This window comes from Astatotilapia calliptera, chromosome 19 (genome assembly GCF_964374335.1).
Source record: "Astatotilapia calliptera chromosome 19, fAstCal68.1, whole genome shotgun sequence".
Classification (NCBI taxonomy): domain Eukaryota; kingdom Metazoa; phylum Chordata; class Actinopteri; order Cichliformes; family Cichlidae; genus Astatotilapia; species Astatotilapia calliptera.
In genome coordinates, this window is record NC_137440.1 from 5,451,913 (window position 1) to 5,470,248 (window position 18,336).

At 39.9% G+C, this 18,336-nt stretch overlaps 1 protein-coding gene and 1 long non-coding RNA gene across 2 annotated transcripts in view; both read left to right on the forward strand.

Annotated features, from left to right (window-relative positions):
• Window positions 1–3,219: 3,219 nt before the first annotated feature.
• LOC145422491 (uncharacterized) lies at window positions 3,220–9,684 on the forward strand. The gene is made up of 4 exons (XR_013903786.1): window positions 3,220–3,628; window positions 4,844–4,934; window positions 6,006–6,121; window positions 7,598–9,684. It is a non-coding gene; the product is annotated as an uncharacterized LOC145422491 (long non-coding RNA).
• Window positions 9,685–10,470: 786 nt separating this feature from the next.
• Window positions 10,471–18,336, forward strand: part of sgpp1b (sphingosine-1-phosphate phosphatase 1b) — a 39,929-nt gene continuing 32,063 nt past the window's right edge. Inside the window, exon 1 of the mRNA XM_026151428.2 lies at window positions 10,471–11,640. Coding sequence (XP_026007213.2) covers window positions 10,804–11,640 — 837 coding nt within the window. The 5' untranslated portion in view covers window positions 10,471–10,803. The remainder of the gene's footprint in view (window positions 11,641–18,336) is intronic.

Here is an 18,336-nt window from a genome sequence, read left to right on the forward strand (position 1 = left end):
AGTAGAGGGATGAAACAGTTTCAGAAACCAAGACCAAAACGTTTTATTTCATGCTTTAAGCAAATTCAATTTTAGAACATTTAACAGAATATCAGTTTTAAATTAAATCTACTTTTGGCTTCTTCAGATTTATTGCCCACATTGGCCTTGTACAAACGAGAACACACGTACTTTTTAAATAGGTAAGCTAGCTTAATTTAAAAAATGTTTGAATTGGGAGACAGCATAGTTTATGCTAATTATGATAGCATAGTTTTACCTTTTATGGTAAATCACTGTTTTTGTGCATATTAAACACATATGGTGTAAGTGTGTCAAACTATAGCAGTGTTGTTGGGTTTATCTTTTTCTGTGGACAAAGTCTGGTTAGCTATATATTGCTACTATCAGTGTTTACGCTACGCTAGGCTGATCACCTTCTGGGTCTAGCTCTGCTCTTAAGACACAAACATGAAAGTAACTAATCTTTTCATGCAACTGTAATGTGCAAGTGTAATTTCTTAAAATATCCAGGTATTGTTTTTCATGTTTTATAATTAGAGTAAAACTTTGCTTAAAATTAATAATTTTAAGATTCCTGTGATTAGTGGTTATATTTAGGTACTGGCAGGTTTTGTCATGGTCTGCTTTGAGGCACTCACACTGATTAAAGACAATGTTTTTCCATGCAATTAGACCTGACCTCAGTGGTGTGTAGGCTATAAGGCTAATTTGATGCTTTATTCACACCATTCACTCCAAAATCTCGAGCTGACTCCATAGTTTTGGGCTAACTGGGAGGGAAAAACTGAATAGCATTACATTTCCACGAGACAAAGATAAAGCAATGTGTCTTAACTTCTATCTTGTCTCTGGCCTCCCTGAGAAGTATAGCTGTATAAGGTCAAGTTCATAAGGCATTTTAGGCCTGTAAAGAGACAGTGGACACTGATCCTGATCCTGCACTGACTATTCTGCAGCCCTGGTCTGGGCTGTGCATGCTGAGCTCCCGCAGCACCCAGAAAGCACTTTTTGTACCAAGTTGTCATTGCCAATAAAAACCAGAAGATCCCTGCTGTGGCAACGTCTGCCTGCCATCTGTTTTCTTGGGTCCTCTCCTCACTTGTGAGCATGGCTTGAATGTCTTAATTCTGAAAATTAGGCTTTTGTAGTTAAAAACAAAAACATACGTCACTGTGATTGAATTTTAAATCTTTGTGCTTAAGGACAAGAGCAAATCAAGAGTGGATTAGAGACTGAAGAAACCATCTTATGTTTTGTATTTGTTTGTGCAGAATATAAGATAAGATAAGATAACTCTTTATTGTCATTGCACAGTCATACATAGTACAGTAGTACAATGAAATTGGAAATATAGCTTAACCTCCTAGGACCTGGCGTCCACATATGTGGACATCACATTTTGGGTTATTTAGACCAAAATACTCAATTTTGCTCTACAAGGACCTTAACCCACAAATATGGATTTGTAGCTTGTTATCTATTTCAAGTCCATATTCACAGTCTTTGTTTTATTTTGTAAGTCTAGCTTAAAAGGGTTTGATAGTACACATTTATGACTTTGAAGTGACCTGAAACTTAATGTTCTGTGTGCCTGTTATTACTAAAAGTGGATTGGTTTAAAGACACTGAATCATCAATGGATGTCAGGTAGTTTTGAAGTTTGTATTTTGGCAAATACAGCCTAGATTTTGGTCTCGACACCACACTGTTTACATGCAGGCAAACAAAACAGGATTGGCTTAATTCAAAAGTGGACATTTGTTGCACACAAATATTTGCTTTGGCAGCAACTTAAACAACTGAGTTAAATTAACACAAGTCACTCAAACATGAGGCAGTTGTATTAAATACAATATGTTTACATAAATTCAAGAGAGCTCGTTTTTTCAGTGAAACTATGAATGAACTAGAAACCCAGAAAGACTCCAGTAACAAAAACCCACACATTCTCCATATTCATGTGCATACCGCTGTTATATGATCACAGAGCAGTCATAAAGAGGCACAAATCACCCATAAAGATGCAAGATGAGCACAAACAGACACAAAATGTTTAGAGGGATGCAAAAGAAATACACTCAAAGCGACCAAAAACAACCACAAAGAGTGCAAAAAAACATCCACAGGGACACAAAATGCCTGGAAAAAAACAATAAAAAATCATGTCTGGCTCCTTGGTAAGTGGGGTAGAGGGCCATGGCCCCATAACTTTGCACACTTTACTTGACTCATTTCCATCTCTATCCGATTATTAAGTGATGACGTGACGAATCCTACTTCCGGGCCTAAAGTAGTCTGCATTTAATAAGGCTTTTGTGTTGTTAACATGTTTAATGTTATGTATTTTCTTTTATTTAATCTCAAAAAGCTCTTAAAAAAAGTCAGTGATCACCGTTGACCTCCCTCGGCTTTTATTACCGCTAATCATTTATTTAAGCTCAGTTTTTAAAACCTTACGATGTAACTACAGCCCAGCCCATGCAGCAGTATATGAATGACTAACCTCGTATTGTGGATGGATTATCTCAGTTGTTCTCCTGGCTGAAGTTTGGTCCTTTTACAGCATCCTGCCATGCGATTACATTTGTTCCTGACCACCGAGAACACTCACGTTAACTTTTATCGAATGGAAAAAAAGTTAGCTTGTTTATATTATGCTAACATAGCTGTGTCGCTATTATATACCAGCTAGCCCAACTTCAGTAACCCTACAAACGTCACTGCTGTTTAGTTTTCTGTCTTCATTTATGTTGGAAGTGATAACAGAGCTGTACGTTTTAATTTGTTTCCAAACCCCCGCAGTCAGGACATGCTATATTGTATTTAGATGGAAGCTAGCGAGCTAACTCCCTGCTAACTTCTAACTCCGTTAAATGTCATAAATTCCGTTTTCATGGATGCCTGGATGTTAAACTCAATTGTTACACCTGGTAGAGCAGAACGCTGATCATTTTATTAAAGATGAAAGACTTTAGACAGTTTTTCAACTCTCAGTAATGCCATAGTGATCATTTGATATATGGACCTGCAGCGGAGTTTAGGCCCAGACACGGCCAGTGACGTCAGACTGAACGATCGGATTACTCATTAACAACACACAAAATGCCAAACAAACCAAACGGACTTGGATTTAAAACTGTCCGTGTCTTTCTTCCCAGTGAAACCTTTAAAACTCGCCTCTGATCCACACTGCTTCATTTCTCCCAACACTTTCTCCATGCGCTGGTAAAAGAAAAAAGAAAAGCGCGAAAACCGTGCGTCGGCTGGACTGATGCTGGAACGTCATCACCGCGCTTACTCTGTTTCTTAGCAACAGAAAACATCTGCCTCCGCCAGGACCAATGAGGGCAGGCGCTGAGCGGAGTGTGTTGTCTCCAGTTGCTGTGAACGGGATATTTTAGGAGTCTGGAGAGCAGCGAGCGTCTCACCCCGACAGGAGCTCGAGCTCTGCGCACGTCCGCCCGTCTGTGTTTCTGTTTGAACCCACACAGGCTGCGACTGCAGGCGAGCTGGAGAAGCTCTAGATCGCTGTGAGTACGGTGGATGAGGCACCCAGGAAAGGATATCACGGTGGGCAGAGGAAAGGAGGCTTTAAAAACTGCTGCTCGACAAAAAATTTTGAAAGGTAAGAACCCGTGGCTTAATTATAATTGATGTATTGGTGGAAAACAGCTGTTTCTTCCCTAAAGTGTCCATTAAAGTTGTTTATTTATTGAAATGTGTTTTTTTTGTTTTGTTTTGTTTGTTTTTTACTTCGGGTAGAAATCAACTGAAATAAACGAGAAAGGTTAGTTCAAACAATGCATATGCTCTTCATTGAACAATAATAATATAAATATTTAAACTCTATGTGATGAAGGACTGGCATCTTGATTTAGGAGTGTTTTAGGGATGTAAGTAAATGCAGGGATCTTCACTATTATTACAGAAGCTGCTCTTTTTTTCTCTTTTAATCCTAAATATACTCACATCTTCAAGTGCTGCTTTTGCTTCAGAAAGAAGACTAGTACCTGTGTCTGTCTGAGCTGCAAACTGTTGACTTCAGCTGGCAAAAGGTTTTTGATGCAAGTCATTAAAAAAAGAGCTTTTGTTATTTGCCAAATATTCTTCAGATTGTAAAACTCCTGACCTCCTACTCCAACATATTCCGCTTTTAGCAAAATTATTTTCAGCAAAAGAAAAGACAGCAGGCAGAATGCGGACAAACACACTGACACACACTTCCCACGCAGCCTCCATCTCTCTCTCTCTTTCCCTCTGCTTATGCATCCATCACCATGCATCATTCTCGGGATGCAGTTGGACGATAGAAACTGCGTGAGTCACCACAGCAGCTTCAGGGGAGCCGGTGTGAATGTTTCACGACGTAAAGCTTCCCACTCTGTGTTTATGATTGATTTATGGCATTTTAAATAACATCACCCACACATGCGCACGCATTCAACCCTTTTATCTCTCCTCCTCTCTTTTGATCTCTCTTAAATTCAAATGAGCGGATTTTGGAAGCAGCGTCTGTAGATACATTTCGCCAAAAATGCAGCATCGTGTAACAACATTAAAGGATTAGATCAGACATTGTACGTTGCACATACAGTGTGTGGGTGCTGTAGTGTGGGAACGTATACATCTGAAAGATGTTTTATTAATGCCCCAACATGAACTCATAGTTCATGTTGTGCAGGTTTATCACTTGTTAGATGCAAATGACAATGTATAGAACAAAAACTCCAGGTGAAGAATGCGAAAGATTAAATGTGATCAAACGTGAAGCTTCTTTGTTTGTGTGCTGATGTTTTGGTCCTTGCTGATACTCATTTGTCTGTGTGTGCATGTTTTCCAGCAGGAGTCTGAGGGCGATGTGGAGGATCAGATCAGCTCTGATTTAAACTCCGGTCTGAGAGCTGAATCGGCCGTGGCCCAATCGGCAGCAGGTAATTAAACCTTCTGTCTCTTCCTGCAAACCAACATCTCTCAACCAGGAATTAAGAGTGATGTGACAGAAGTCTGCTCTCTTAATGTTTATAGCTCACACCTTTCCATAGATTACATTAACTGGACATGACCTCTAGTGGCCGTGTGCATTGACTGAATGCAGCAAAGGTAGAAAGGAAAGTTTTCAAATAATAAAATTACTGAAAATAAAATTGGTATTAATACATGGCAAAATAATACACGCTTATTTGTTTAAAATAATACATTCAAATCACGAAAAAAATCTAACACAAACTTAAAAATATAAAAACCAACTGAGTCAAATACCTAAAAAGAGAGAAAACGTTACATAAAAATATGAACACATTAAATAAATTTAAAGAAATTCCACAAAGTGACCCAAACTAACTAAACAAAGATGAAAATGACCAGAAGAAGAAAGGGACCAGTTGTTGCAGGTAGACAGAGAGACACATTAAATCAATAGAAAATGATACAAAACCAATAAAGCGGACACGGATAACTGTAAAGCACCACAGAGCACTGCCATATGCAGTGTTAGAGGATTGAAAAAGTAAAGAAATGACCTCAAAAACACATGAAAAAAGGAAATAAACCCTAAACTAACCAGAGATGGGATGAAATCTGACCATAGAGAGTGAGGAATGACCTGAAAAGGAGGCAAAATATGACAAACACGCGTGCATGATCTGCAAAACAACTGTGGGAGCAAAAAAAAACGTATCCACAATGACTCAATAACCAAAGCAAAGCTGTAGTTTCAGTCTTTAAGTCTGTCCTGAGAGGCTGAACTGTCTTGCAGTCTGTGCAAAAATGTACATATATTGGATTTTGGTGATATAGATAATTATCACCAGCTTTAATCCAAGAATACAGAAACCAACATTCACCTTATATCACATGGAAGCAGTTTTTGCTCTGGATAAGCACTCAAGTTAAAACCAGCCAGTGAAATCCCCTCAGTGTAACACAGAGGCTTCAGCACATTATGATTGTTGTGCTGTGGTGGCGGCAGAAAGCAGTGATCTCTGTGTGGTTGCCTCCAGCAGCTCCTTCCCCGTGAGAGAGACCAAACCATTCAACAACGTCGAAAGTTGCTTACTTCAAGAGGAAATATGCGGAGGAGGAGGATTTACACCGAGGCCTACGTGGATATTTTCAAAAAGTGCGTGTTCTTTTCTTCTTCTTTTGTTGTTTTCATGCCAGCGTGACTTGATTTTCTGTGCCTGAAAGACCTTAATACAACAGCTGAAACGTTTGGTGACTTCATAGCTGAACAGGCTCGCCAAATGTTTCTGGCTTATTACTTCTTTTCTACTGCCTCTTCCTTCTTTTGTCTTCTTTCTTTGCTTCTGTGCATTCTCGACATTCACAATTCTCTCCATCACTTTAACGGTTTCACTCTTTATTAGCTGGCCTTCATCACATCACATCCTTCAACTTTATTCTGGCATCCTATACAGTCTCCACTGTTTCTCTGCTTTGAATACCTAAAGTGTTCACTGTACCTTTAAAGGTTTATGCATTTCAGGCATGAATGCAGTTCTACAAAAAGAATATGTTACAAATAAAAGTCGTGCAATAAAAAATGATACCTAGGAATATATACAAGTATAATCAGGAATTGGGAAAATATTCTAGTTCCCTGTTCCAGCTCAGTGAACTGCAGCTATATATATATATGTGTGTGTGTGTTAATTAATAATTAATTAAATGAATTAATAAATGACATCATTTAGCCAAAGTCACAATCATGGTGGTTATTTTTTTTCAGTCTATTTTTTAATCACTTAGAGGAAAAACACCCAAGGTTCACTTTTTGAGAAGCTAAAAAAATGTGAGATTTGTCCAATTTTTCTATGATAACACACTTTTTTGCCCTTCTATTCCGGTCAATCATTTCCTGTCTCAGCTCAGAGTTTCACTTCATAATAAAAGCACCATATGTTGGAAGTGCTTTAAAGACTAGCTAAAGCTGCCATTGTTTGTAATGCAGTAAAAAACTACAGGATTATGTTTGAAAATAGCAGCATTAAACATTATAAAAGTATTTAAGGATGGTGCTCAAAATGTGCGTTCTCCCATTGCCTCCTGGAAAAAGCTATTTAGAAACTTTGTGGGCAACAGCCATCAGAAGCATTTTTTAGGAAGACTATCAAAGATTTGTTTAACAGAAATGTTCCATTTTTGAAATCTTCTCATTTAAGTTTGCTTGCTTTACAATTTTAAAGCACAACTGCAGTTTAATCACAAAAGGTGGACAAACTAAGCAAACTGGATGGAAACCCTTTTTCTACATGTCTACATAGATAATTGATTGTGTGTATTAGAGAGGTAAACTCAAACAATTTTACATAAAAAATACAATGGGATTAAATGAAGGCAGGAGAGGGAAAATATCTCCAGCTAACTTTATTTTAAATAGGTCAGTTATAAAATACATTATGTTACAAAGGTAAAGTTTGCTGTTTCAAACCACATTCAACCCCCTTTTTAATGCACGCTAAAATACCTTCAGTAATAATAATTAAAAAATATATTTTTTCTGATGTTTTTTGAAAATTCTCAGTATAAATTGTCAAAATAAAAAAAAATGTAAAGACACAATCTGATCTGCTGCCTTCACGTTTGCCACTTGCAGCACTTGATACTGCAGGAGGACCGGAGCTGCATCCTGAGGCTGTCCCTGGAGAAACTAAGGTTCCTGGAAGATCCCGAGGCCTACCTGAGGCGCTCCGTCCTCATCAACAACCTGCTGAGAAAAATCCACCATGAGGAGGAGGAGCTGGAGGCTGAGGAGGAGGAAGAAGAAGATGAAGTAGATGAAGAGGAAGAAGAGGAGGGAGTTATCGGGGATAGGGGGCAGCGGAGGCTGATGTACCCAGACAGGAAGAGAGTGAAGGTGCTGGTGACAGACTGCTGCTCCCCGGGCTTTGGCCTGGAGGAGCTGCAGCACTACCGGCTGGTGCCGTGTTACCCATCAGCTGGTTGCCTGTACAGCCTGGGTACCTGCCCGGGCCTCACCCCAAACCACCAGGTCCTCCTGTACAACCTGGATGACAATGGCTGACTCTCTGCTCCTCACCGCCAGGCCTCTTTTCAAAGCTGGGAACTGCAGCGTCGGTTCATGTCACAGGCATGTGGACTCGCACTGTTTGCTCCAACCAGCAGGAGGAAGGCTGCTGCTGCTGCTGCTGTTTTTCTCCCTGTTCGCTAAAAATGCTTTGAGGGGAATGTGTCGCAGGCTCTGTTTCGTGCATCAGCAGGACGTCGCCTCTTCTCGTCACCTTGCTGAGAAGCAGTGGTGGATTCAAGAATCTGAGAGACCATTTTCTTCTTCTGCCTCAGGAGTGTTGATATTAAACTCTGCAGCAGCATTACTGCTATTTACTGTTTGTGCAAATGTAAGAGACTTTAAGCAGGCAGCATTTTTTTTAAATTCTTTGCAGCTGTAGTATTATTGGTTTTTATTGTTACTGTTGCTCATGTAAACTGTGAGCGCATTCAGGGATTTACAGACTGCTGGCTACTTTTGATGCACCTTGGCTTGCGTGGAGAATATTTGCTGATTTGCTTCTGTTATCTTTTTATGCTACTGTGTGATTTATGAAATATTCTGTGTAACATTCCCTGGATCGTGTGAATTCTAATGCTATGAAGAACTCAAGGCACTCATTCCCCCGGGTGCGTTTACTGCCTGTGGGAAGACTGTTTTCTCTCTGTGGTCGATGTCCCGTGATTATGTTTTCATTTTGCAGCACTTTGCTGCCCCCTGCTGGTGGAAAAAAATTATCTCAAAGCATTTATTAGTAGTCTGTGTTCAAATAAGAAAACAGAGGAATGCTTACTTTAAACCTCATTCTGATTTAGCATTAATAGATGTTATATACAGATTATAACCCACTATAGATGTAAAGAGATTTATCAACGATTATAACATCTGCTGAAACATACAATATAGCAAACATTTAACACGTTTTCAAATGAGTTATAACTGTTGGCAAACACTATTATTACCATACCACCAACATGTAGTCTGCATAGTCTAAATATCCCAGATTATACATATATGTATAATAAAGAGAGATAATGCTAGTGGCAGTAAATACCTAAATATAAAAGTTTTTTTTCTTTTGCTATGTAAAAAGGAGGAAATATTTTTTTGTCAGTTCTATGAAGTCAAAATACTTTTTTTCTGATACCAAATATTGCTTTTGTGAATGCATTTCAGCCTCGTGGTGTTTTAATGCTGGATTTCAGAGACCAGAAGGCCTTTAACTTGATGTTGCATTCCATTTTTTTCTTACTATGGTTCCAGCACCAGTAGTGTTTTCACAGAGGACCGAGGTTTGCTAAAGTGGTCAGAAAATAGGTTATTTAACACGGCACATTGGTGCTTTATAAAGCTGACTTACTTGCTGTATGACAACAGCGATTAATTATCCATCCTTCTTCTGTGTCTTTTCGTGTGTTCAGTGTCTATCCAGGAGTTTTACTGATTTTTGCAATGTGCATCTTGATAACAATCACTTAAATGGAAAAATAAAGGAAAATAAGGTAAAACAACAATGACAAACTAAAGGCAACTATTAAAGAAAAGCTTGATATTTTAAATCAAGAATTTATATTTTGATGAATATGAATAGTCTGTATTTAAGAAACTATTTTGAAAAAGGGCCGTTAAACTTTTTTCATGTGATTGATTATCAAATAAAGTATGTAATGTGACATTTTTGTTTCATTTTTTAATATTTCGACCTCTCTATCAACAAAGCGCGGTCACGTCACGCCATGACGTTTTCAGTTCCGTTGAATGTTGTGCGTGCGCGCCGGAACCACCGTTGCTTTCAAGTGCTCCTAACAAAGACAGACTTTACAACCTCACATCAGCAACCGTCACCTCTGCAGAGAGTTTGTAACAGAACATAATTACGTCATTTGATAAAGCACAACTTTTAAATATTACGGTCTGTAAACTAGAACTTTACACAATTTAATTTCAAGCCTTTATGAACTGGATAGCAGTTACGTTTCTGCACCCACAAAGCAATGACTGAGTTATAAACGCATATTTCACTTTAAGATATTTTTTACATAATTATTAAATACACAAACTAAATATGATCCAGTATTTCTAGACTTTAAAAAGAAAAAAACATCTATTGTGATATATGTGTAGCCTCTGTTTGACTGATCGTGGTCTCCTTTTCTTCTTGGCAGATTCCCAGCGCTTTGCTTTATTTAAAAATGCATTTTATTATAGCCACTGATATATCACACTTTTCAGTACACACGTGGCAATTTACACCCGGTAAACGGTCAAATTAAACGGTAAAATTCTAACTGCTCATTGTCAATCAACGTCCTGATTACTGCATCTAAGGCGATCTAAGCGGCTTCCTGTTACTTCAGTGGCTGTGCGACCTCGACTTTGGTCCTAAATCTCTGTACGTTCTGAAGTTGACTGGGGAAAGAATTGTGACATTTCATGCAGCACCTGAAGGCAACGGGGAAGGCGCGTTCCACGGACCTCTCGTGTATCTGACAGTTGCACATAGCGGAACGTTTATCGCATCCAGGCTCAGACAAACGGCAGGAGCCCTCCGGTTCTTTATATCCGATACGGTTCAACTGAAAACGGAATTTCTTATTTTAAAACGACTCAAGTTGTTGTCATATTTTTCTACCGTTTGCAAATGCTTCAAGGGTTCACCTTTGAGTGCCACTCTGCCATAATGTACGGGTTAGCTCGCTAACGTTAGCCGGGAGCTAGCATCCACAGTTCGGAGAAAGTAACGGAGTACGCGTTTCTTCGGCTACTTCGGAGTCGTCAGAGGGAATTAAAACATGGAGAAAATGAAAGAGCTATGCCACTGCCTCCAGGATCCTCACCTTGTCGCCCGCTTTCAGAACATTTGCGGGGTACGGGGCACGTTTACGACCACCAGCAGCAGCAAGGTAGCGGACCGGGCTCACTCGCACAACAACGGCGCTTGTCATCATCGCGTCGCCGGAGAAAACTTGTCCAATGTGGGAGCTGGGGAAGGAGAGAAAATGCAAACGGCGTCAGCGAAGCTTCGGAGAAGGATTGCGGACTCTAACGTTGCTAAAAATTTTAAAGATGAAGGTGAAACCCCGTCACAGAACGGGACAGCGGTGTCTGCGGCGACCGCCGGGGGAGAGAGGGTCGGTGTGGGCAGCAGCCTCGCGGGACCGGGCGTCCGCAGCGGGTCCGCGCAAGATTTATCCCGGGCAGCCAATTGTGAGGAGAGCCAGGTCGGAGGAGTCTTGGGTCCCCCAGGAAGCAGCAAGGTAAAGCCACTCCGCAAGAATTCTCTAACGGGCGACGGCGGGCAGGAGTTCCTGATCGACAACCGCTTCTTGTACTATCTCTTCACTTTCGGAACCGAGCTGGGAAACGAGACTTTCTACATCACTTTCTTCCCATTCATAACGTGGAACGTGGAAGCCTTCGTCAGCAGGCGACTGATCATGGTGTGGGTCTGGGTCATGTACCTGGGACAGTGTACCAAGGATGTGCTCGGCTGGTCCCGACCGGCCTCACCGCCTGTGGTCAAAGTGGAGGTGTTTTACAACTCCGAGTACAGCATGCCGTCCACGCACGCCATGTCCGGCACAGCCATCCCCTTCGCCCTGTACTTCATGACCTACGGCCGTTGGGAGGTAAAGTCCCTTTTCACACACACAAACTGGATGTCACGCCGTTGGATATAAGAGAAGTTGTTTGGAGCCACTTCCTCTTAATTTCAGTGAAAAAGACGAAGGAAGTCATATTTGTCATATTGTCATATTTGTCATATTTTATAATATTTTGACAGCATATTTTCCTTATACGCAAGTGAAATCGTTAGGGTTCATTTGAGAGCACAGGAAACGCAGGTGGAGTGACAGAAACTCTGCCACGTGGGTAAAATCGAATCTTCACCCCTCATTTAATGTACTCTGTTGCAACCGTGGAAACTGCACGCACACCAGCTGCAGACACGACTCTTTACAGGCGTAATATATCTAATATTTTATTAAAAGGAGTTTTGTGTCAAAAGAAGATGAAAAAACAATTTCATTTCTGTAGCTTTTGTTAAATTATACAACATATCTGCTTATTACTTGATTACCAACATTTAATTTTTTTAATTATATACATTCAAATTTTTTATATACTGTTTATTAATATATTTTTATTTGCACTACAGTGCAACAGCTTTACTCAAATCTAAACTATTATTAATTACTTGCTTTCCCTCCAGAAACTCCCAGTTCCTCCCACAGTCCAAACACATGCAGGCAGTGGGGTTGTATCTTTTGTCTCTCTGTGTTAGCCCTGTGACAAACTGCCAAACTATCCAGGGTGTACCCTGCCTGTTGCCTCAGCAGGGATCGGATAAACTTGGATAAGCAGAAGAAAATGGATTTATGTAGTATTTAAAGCAGCAAAGTGTTTCACAAACTAAGAATTTACAATGAAGACACTGGATCATATCATATTCTAAGTTGTGAGATCATGGCAAAATAGCAGAGCTTCAGATACTCCCGCTGGCATTTTGTTTTTTACCACATACGTACAAATACCGATGTGTATGTAATGAGCCCAAATTTGTGGATTTATTCCATTAGTTGGGTCCAAGTTTAGGAAATAGTGAAAATTGTCCACAGTTAAGTTTAACCTGCCAAACCAGCAATTCAGCTGAAACTGAGACGCAGCATGCTCATATTTTAGCAAATTGTCAATTATAAGATAGGCGTACCCTAAAGTATACAGCGCTTAGTTCCTTTTGACTCGAATGGGCACCATAATTGTCAAAATGGACATAATATTGTACTCCGTAAGAACTAAAACTAGCAGTGGAGCTCATAAACACATCAAGAATATGTTTACTAAAGGTCTAGATCATGAGCGTTGAAAGCCATCTCCCCATAGATTTCTGTTCAATCAGATTTCTTTTTACTACCACAAAGCCCCCACCTGTCTAACACATTGAATGCATGTTGAAGGCACTTTGCCATTAGCTTCACTTTCTAGACCTGGGAGCTATGTCCTTATTTTATACATGTCTGTAATTTGATGTCAGACCTATGATCCTCCATGTAATCACCTGACCATGCACCCTTTTGCTATTCGCAACCCATTTGACCACGTGGCAGTCTTTTCTACAATGTCACTGAGACTTTGCCCTCTGAAGTCAGTCTTCTGAAGTGCCATCATTAACAATTAATGAGCTGTTGGGTCAGTGGATATAGTGACAGCAGCTGTGGGGTGACTATGGAAGCTGCATGAAGACAAAAGCTGACTCTTGACTGGGTAATTTACTGCATGAAATCATGCTTGCTATAGTTACAGCAAAGACTGAAAGCCTGACTACAATTGACTGCCCTATGGAGGAGAACACTCCAAACACAGCTAAAAAGAAAGCCCAGAAAGCCCATTACCAGTTTTGATGACGTGATATTTGTTAATTTTCTCTGATATTACTCTGCTGGTTGGATAAAATAAGCAGCTAATGTTTTAGAATTGCCCATCTTGGATTTTGGGAAATTCTGTGACTGTTAATAGTCTTTTAACAATTCTGTGACTTTGGAATAGAGCAGGGCGATATGGCCAAAAATATTTATCACGATATATATTTGAAAATTTGCGATAACGATATAACCGACGATATAATTGATGCGAGACAAAATACAACTCCACAACATTACTAGCGCAAAAAGACAACCTTCCATTTATTTTCACTTAAACAAGAAGCTGGTTTTTATGTACATTAAAGCTTTATAAAAATGTAACAGTGCAAATGCAAATTCCTTGCTGAAAGTTTAACCAAAAGGCATTTCCAGTAGAAATGGGCTGACATATCCTGAGCATAACCGTGTATAATATCCACTGAAGTTAAAAAGAGGTGCTTTGCAACATTAAACTGCAGTGTGCAGTACGTATTTTTCGGACCATAAGGTGCACGGGATTATAAGGCACATTAAGCGAAACAAAGCAGTCAGATAAATCAAACTTTATTAAACTCATTCTTCTTGCTTCCTCCACTTCTGTACCATTGATTCATTAATGTTGAATTCTCTGGCAGCTGCTCTATTCCCATGTTGTTGCAGTATATTAATGACTAACCTCGTATTGTGGATGGATTATCTCAGTTGTTCTCCTGACTGAAGTTTGGTCCGTTTACAGCATCCTGCCATGCGATTGCATTTGTCTCTAACCATGAAGAACCTTCACGTTAACTTTTATAAGTGGAAAAGTGTTAGTGTTCGTCCTCCAGCTTCACTGTTTATGTTATGCTAACATAGCTGTGTCGCTAGCGATCACGTAGCACATCATTATATACCAGCTAGCCCAACTTCAGTAACCCTACAAACGTCATGCTGTTTAGTTTCCTGTCTTCATTTATGTTGGAAGTGATAGCAGAGCTGTACGTTTGATTTTTTTCAGAAATCTCTCCGTCAGAACGTGCTATATCATGCTTAGGTAACTAGCGAAACTAGCGAGCTAACTTCCGCTAGCTTCCTGCTAACTTCTAACTCCGTTAAATGTAATAACTTTTTATTTCATGGATGCCTGGAAGTTAAACTTTATAGTTACACCTGGTAAAGCAGCAATGCTGATCGTTTTATTAAAGATGAAAGAATTTAGACAGTTTTTAACTCTAAGTGATGCTGCAGTGTTGTTTGACCTGAAGCATACGGAGTTTAGGACCCAGATTACTCCCAGATTTAAGAGCATCTTAGTCCGACAAATATGACAATAACAACGGCCACTTGCATGTTCTGCAAAAAAATGTGCTTTGTTGTGTATCTGACGGACAAACACCAAACCAGTTCCACATCACTGAAGTTGCACCATTTGTACAAACCAATTCTGGTTCATCTGTTTCACTCAACAATCGGCCATGTGCGTATGAAAACAAAGGCACTGCGCATGCGCGTTTTACTCCCATTCTATCGCGATATTTCATTTTCCTATCGTTGCCTAACATTATACCGGTATTACCGTGAACGGTATAATATGGCCCAGCCCTACTTTGGAATAATCGTTTTAATACTTAAATGATTATTGCAAAAGTGAGGAAGTTGGCAAAAGGTAACGTGATAATGTAAGTCCCTTGTCAGCAGCATCAGTTATGTAGATCAGTAGTTACACAACTGATGATAATTAGCTGAAAGCCCATATTCAGCTTTCTGTTTTTTGGCATTGTTAAAAATTTAAAAACATTTTAAAATGCTCCAAAATCATTCGAATAACATTAATGCTGAAATTCTGTTTTAACAAGCCATTTCTGTTATTGTTTCCTTCATCTCCTTCTATTCAGCCTGGAGGAACAACACCACATTCTGTCCAGTCTGTAAAAAAACAAAACAAAACCTCAGTCGGTGAGTCCACTTCTGTTGTCTTACTGTGCATCCACACAGTGAGGAACATGCTCGACAAGCTGTGGGACGACTGTTTGATTCATTTAAAAAAAAGAGAAAAGACACTCGACAAGATTTTAGCAGGCATTTTTGTTAGCGACAGAAACTTTTCTAATTTCTACTTTTTTAAACTTTTTTTTATGGTTCTCCGATAAATATGAAAAAGTGTAACCTGAAAGTCAAGTGCAATTACCACTGAGCAATTATCTAATGAGCCGATCAACAAAACAAGACTAAAGAATCCTTTGAACAGCTGATTAATCTCTGAATGATATATCTATAGCTGCTGCTGATTTTCTATAAGTATACTAGTTGTTGTTGTTCTCAAATGATTAACTATTAACATAGGACATAAAGGTGAAATGACAGGATGAAGTACATTTATCTGAAGTGGTTCTTGCTAAAGACATCTGCCTATTCCAGTGAACAGGATATGATAGGTTGATTTGCATAGCCTGCTTTTTGATTACCGAGAGCTGTTTTTTGCTGACAGTGGTTATCTACATGTTACAAAGATGAGCTCTTCTGTTTTATTAATATAAACAAAAATACCAGTGTATATGAAAAACTCTCACCATTAGCTCTGCTGCACACTATATTTACCAAGGTGAAATGACAGGATGAAGTACATTTATCTGAAGTGGTTCTTGCTGATTGCAGGACTGCTTATCTACATTTAACTGCATGTCTAAGGCAGTATTGCTCAAGGGAACTGCTCTGCACGGACTCGTCACTAAATCCTACTCTGGCTGTGGTCAGTGAGGATTTTCTTTGTCATATGTGACGCTAAACTGAAAGTTTTGGTTTGGACTGTAGGTTAAAAAATCTGAAGATGTGACCTGAAAAACTTTTTGCTGACATTTTATAGATGAAATAATTGAGAAAATAATCAGCAGCCTAACTGATAATGAAAATAATCATTAACCACAAACCTTGGACAGTATATTCTGTGGTGTGGGTCATTTACAGAGAGAAATGTGAAGATTTGTAAAGTGAAATAGGTGGGATTGGGATTGCTGTCTTTTGAGGTTGAAATCACAGCAGAGTTAGTACACTCAGCCTCTCTGTCTGAGCCGGAGCAGGAGAGCTGGCCCCTTGACCTTCCAGTGAACAACTGAGATAAGACTGATTTAGTGTCTGGGACTCTGCTTTTATCTTTATTGTCACTACAGCTCTCTTTGTGTTTGACAGCCTAAATTTGAAACGTGTAAGAAGTTTGAAAAACTTCTTTCACACTACACGCTCTGAACAAGCCAAACTCTATTCAGCACCAAACAATACAAACCGCTGACTCGCGTGTGTGCAACACCAGATAAGATGTTGACCTCTGTCTCACTTTTTGAATCAGATTCATGTATTTGTTTTCTCCTCAGTGTTCCCTTAACTGGGGGTTTAAAAGGCCGAACACTGAAATTTTCCAGGCTTGTAAATTTCTGAAAATTATGCAAGCTGGTTCTCAGTTGGTGTATGAAGAAGAATTTTTTCACACTAATGTTTGTGTTGTGTGTCTGGTGTGTGTTACAGAACGTCAAGTGAAGTCCAAAGCTGTCATCTTTTAGATGTTTTGACATCTGGTGGCAACAGCCGTCTGGCCATGTTAGTTTTGCTATTTTAGCCACAAAAAAATCTGGTTACATTTTCAGGCGCTTAATCACACAGCAAGAAAATCTAGCTTAATATAGACAAATCTTGTCATTTTCCAGCTAATCAGCTACTGTAATTTCCCCTGTTGTGTAGTGTGACTTGTGATTCATTAAGAGCATCGGCTTGTCTCTGACGTTTGGTGGTGTCATCACTTTACAGAAATCTGTTTAAAAAGGAAAAAGAAACTATGGAAAATAAGCCCCAAAGGTTTATAGCTTGTTTCTGCAATTCAGAGTTGTTGTTAATACCATTATCCCATGCATCCCTCCAGTTGTTCTTTGCTGCTAGCCTCTCTGTGAAGTTTCCTTCTGCTTCCCTGATCGACTTGTCTGAGCAGAGCAGGAATGTTTGGATTTAGATGGACCGCAGCCATTCAGTCCTCCCATCCCGACACCCTCCTCCTGCTCAGACAGTAACTCGAGTCAGATGTCGGGCTATGGAAGATACTGTAGATTAAAGTTGAAGGAGTTGATGAAGAAATGGACAGAAGCAGTTTGAGAAGAGAAGAGAATGAGGTTGAGCCGAGGAAGAAGAGAAAAGATTAGCTAGTGAATGAGAGGAGATTAAGTAAAATTAGACTAGAGGGCACGAAACAGAGAAAGCCCTGAAGTGTTTAGAGACACGGAGAGGGGATTAATACAGTAAAGTGCAAGGAGGAGGATGACTGAAGGGTATATAGAAGGCTAAAGAGGGAAACAAAGTAGTTTGATGGTGGAATTTGTAATAGGCTTGTTACGTTTCGGTGTTGTCAGTGTTTTGTTTTTGCGTGACTGTCATGTGTTTCCTGTTTTACTTTGAAGGTCTGTTGTTATCTTAGTGTGTTTAGTTTACATTTTCCCTGTCTCGTCAGTTCTAATTTGCCCCAGCTGTGTTTCCCTCTTGTTGTCCATTTTCCTGATTGCCCCTTCTATGTATTTAAGCCTTGTGTTTCAGTGTGTCATGGTCGCGATCTCCCCCGTGTTGTAAATAGTTGGGTGTTTTGTTGTCAAGAAATAGTTTGTTGTAAATAGCTGTAAATAGATTTGTCGATACTTTCGTTTTGGGATTTTGGTGGTGAGCTTTAGTGGGGGTTTTTTTTGTGTGTTTTTCTTTCTTTATTTTTACTTTTTTCGTGTTGCACTCCGGTTGCCTAGGCCGGGGTGTAACATATGGGGGCTCGTCCAATCGCTGGAGGGTCCGAGGGCCGCTTCAGCCTCCGTCTGTCTTCGCTGGAGGGCCCGGGGACCGCTTCAGCCGTCCGCCGTCGCTGGAGGGTCAGGGGGACCGCTCCAGCCTCCATCAGTTTCATCTGCCTCCGCTGGAGGG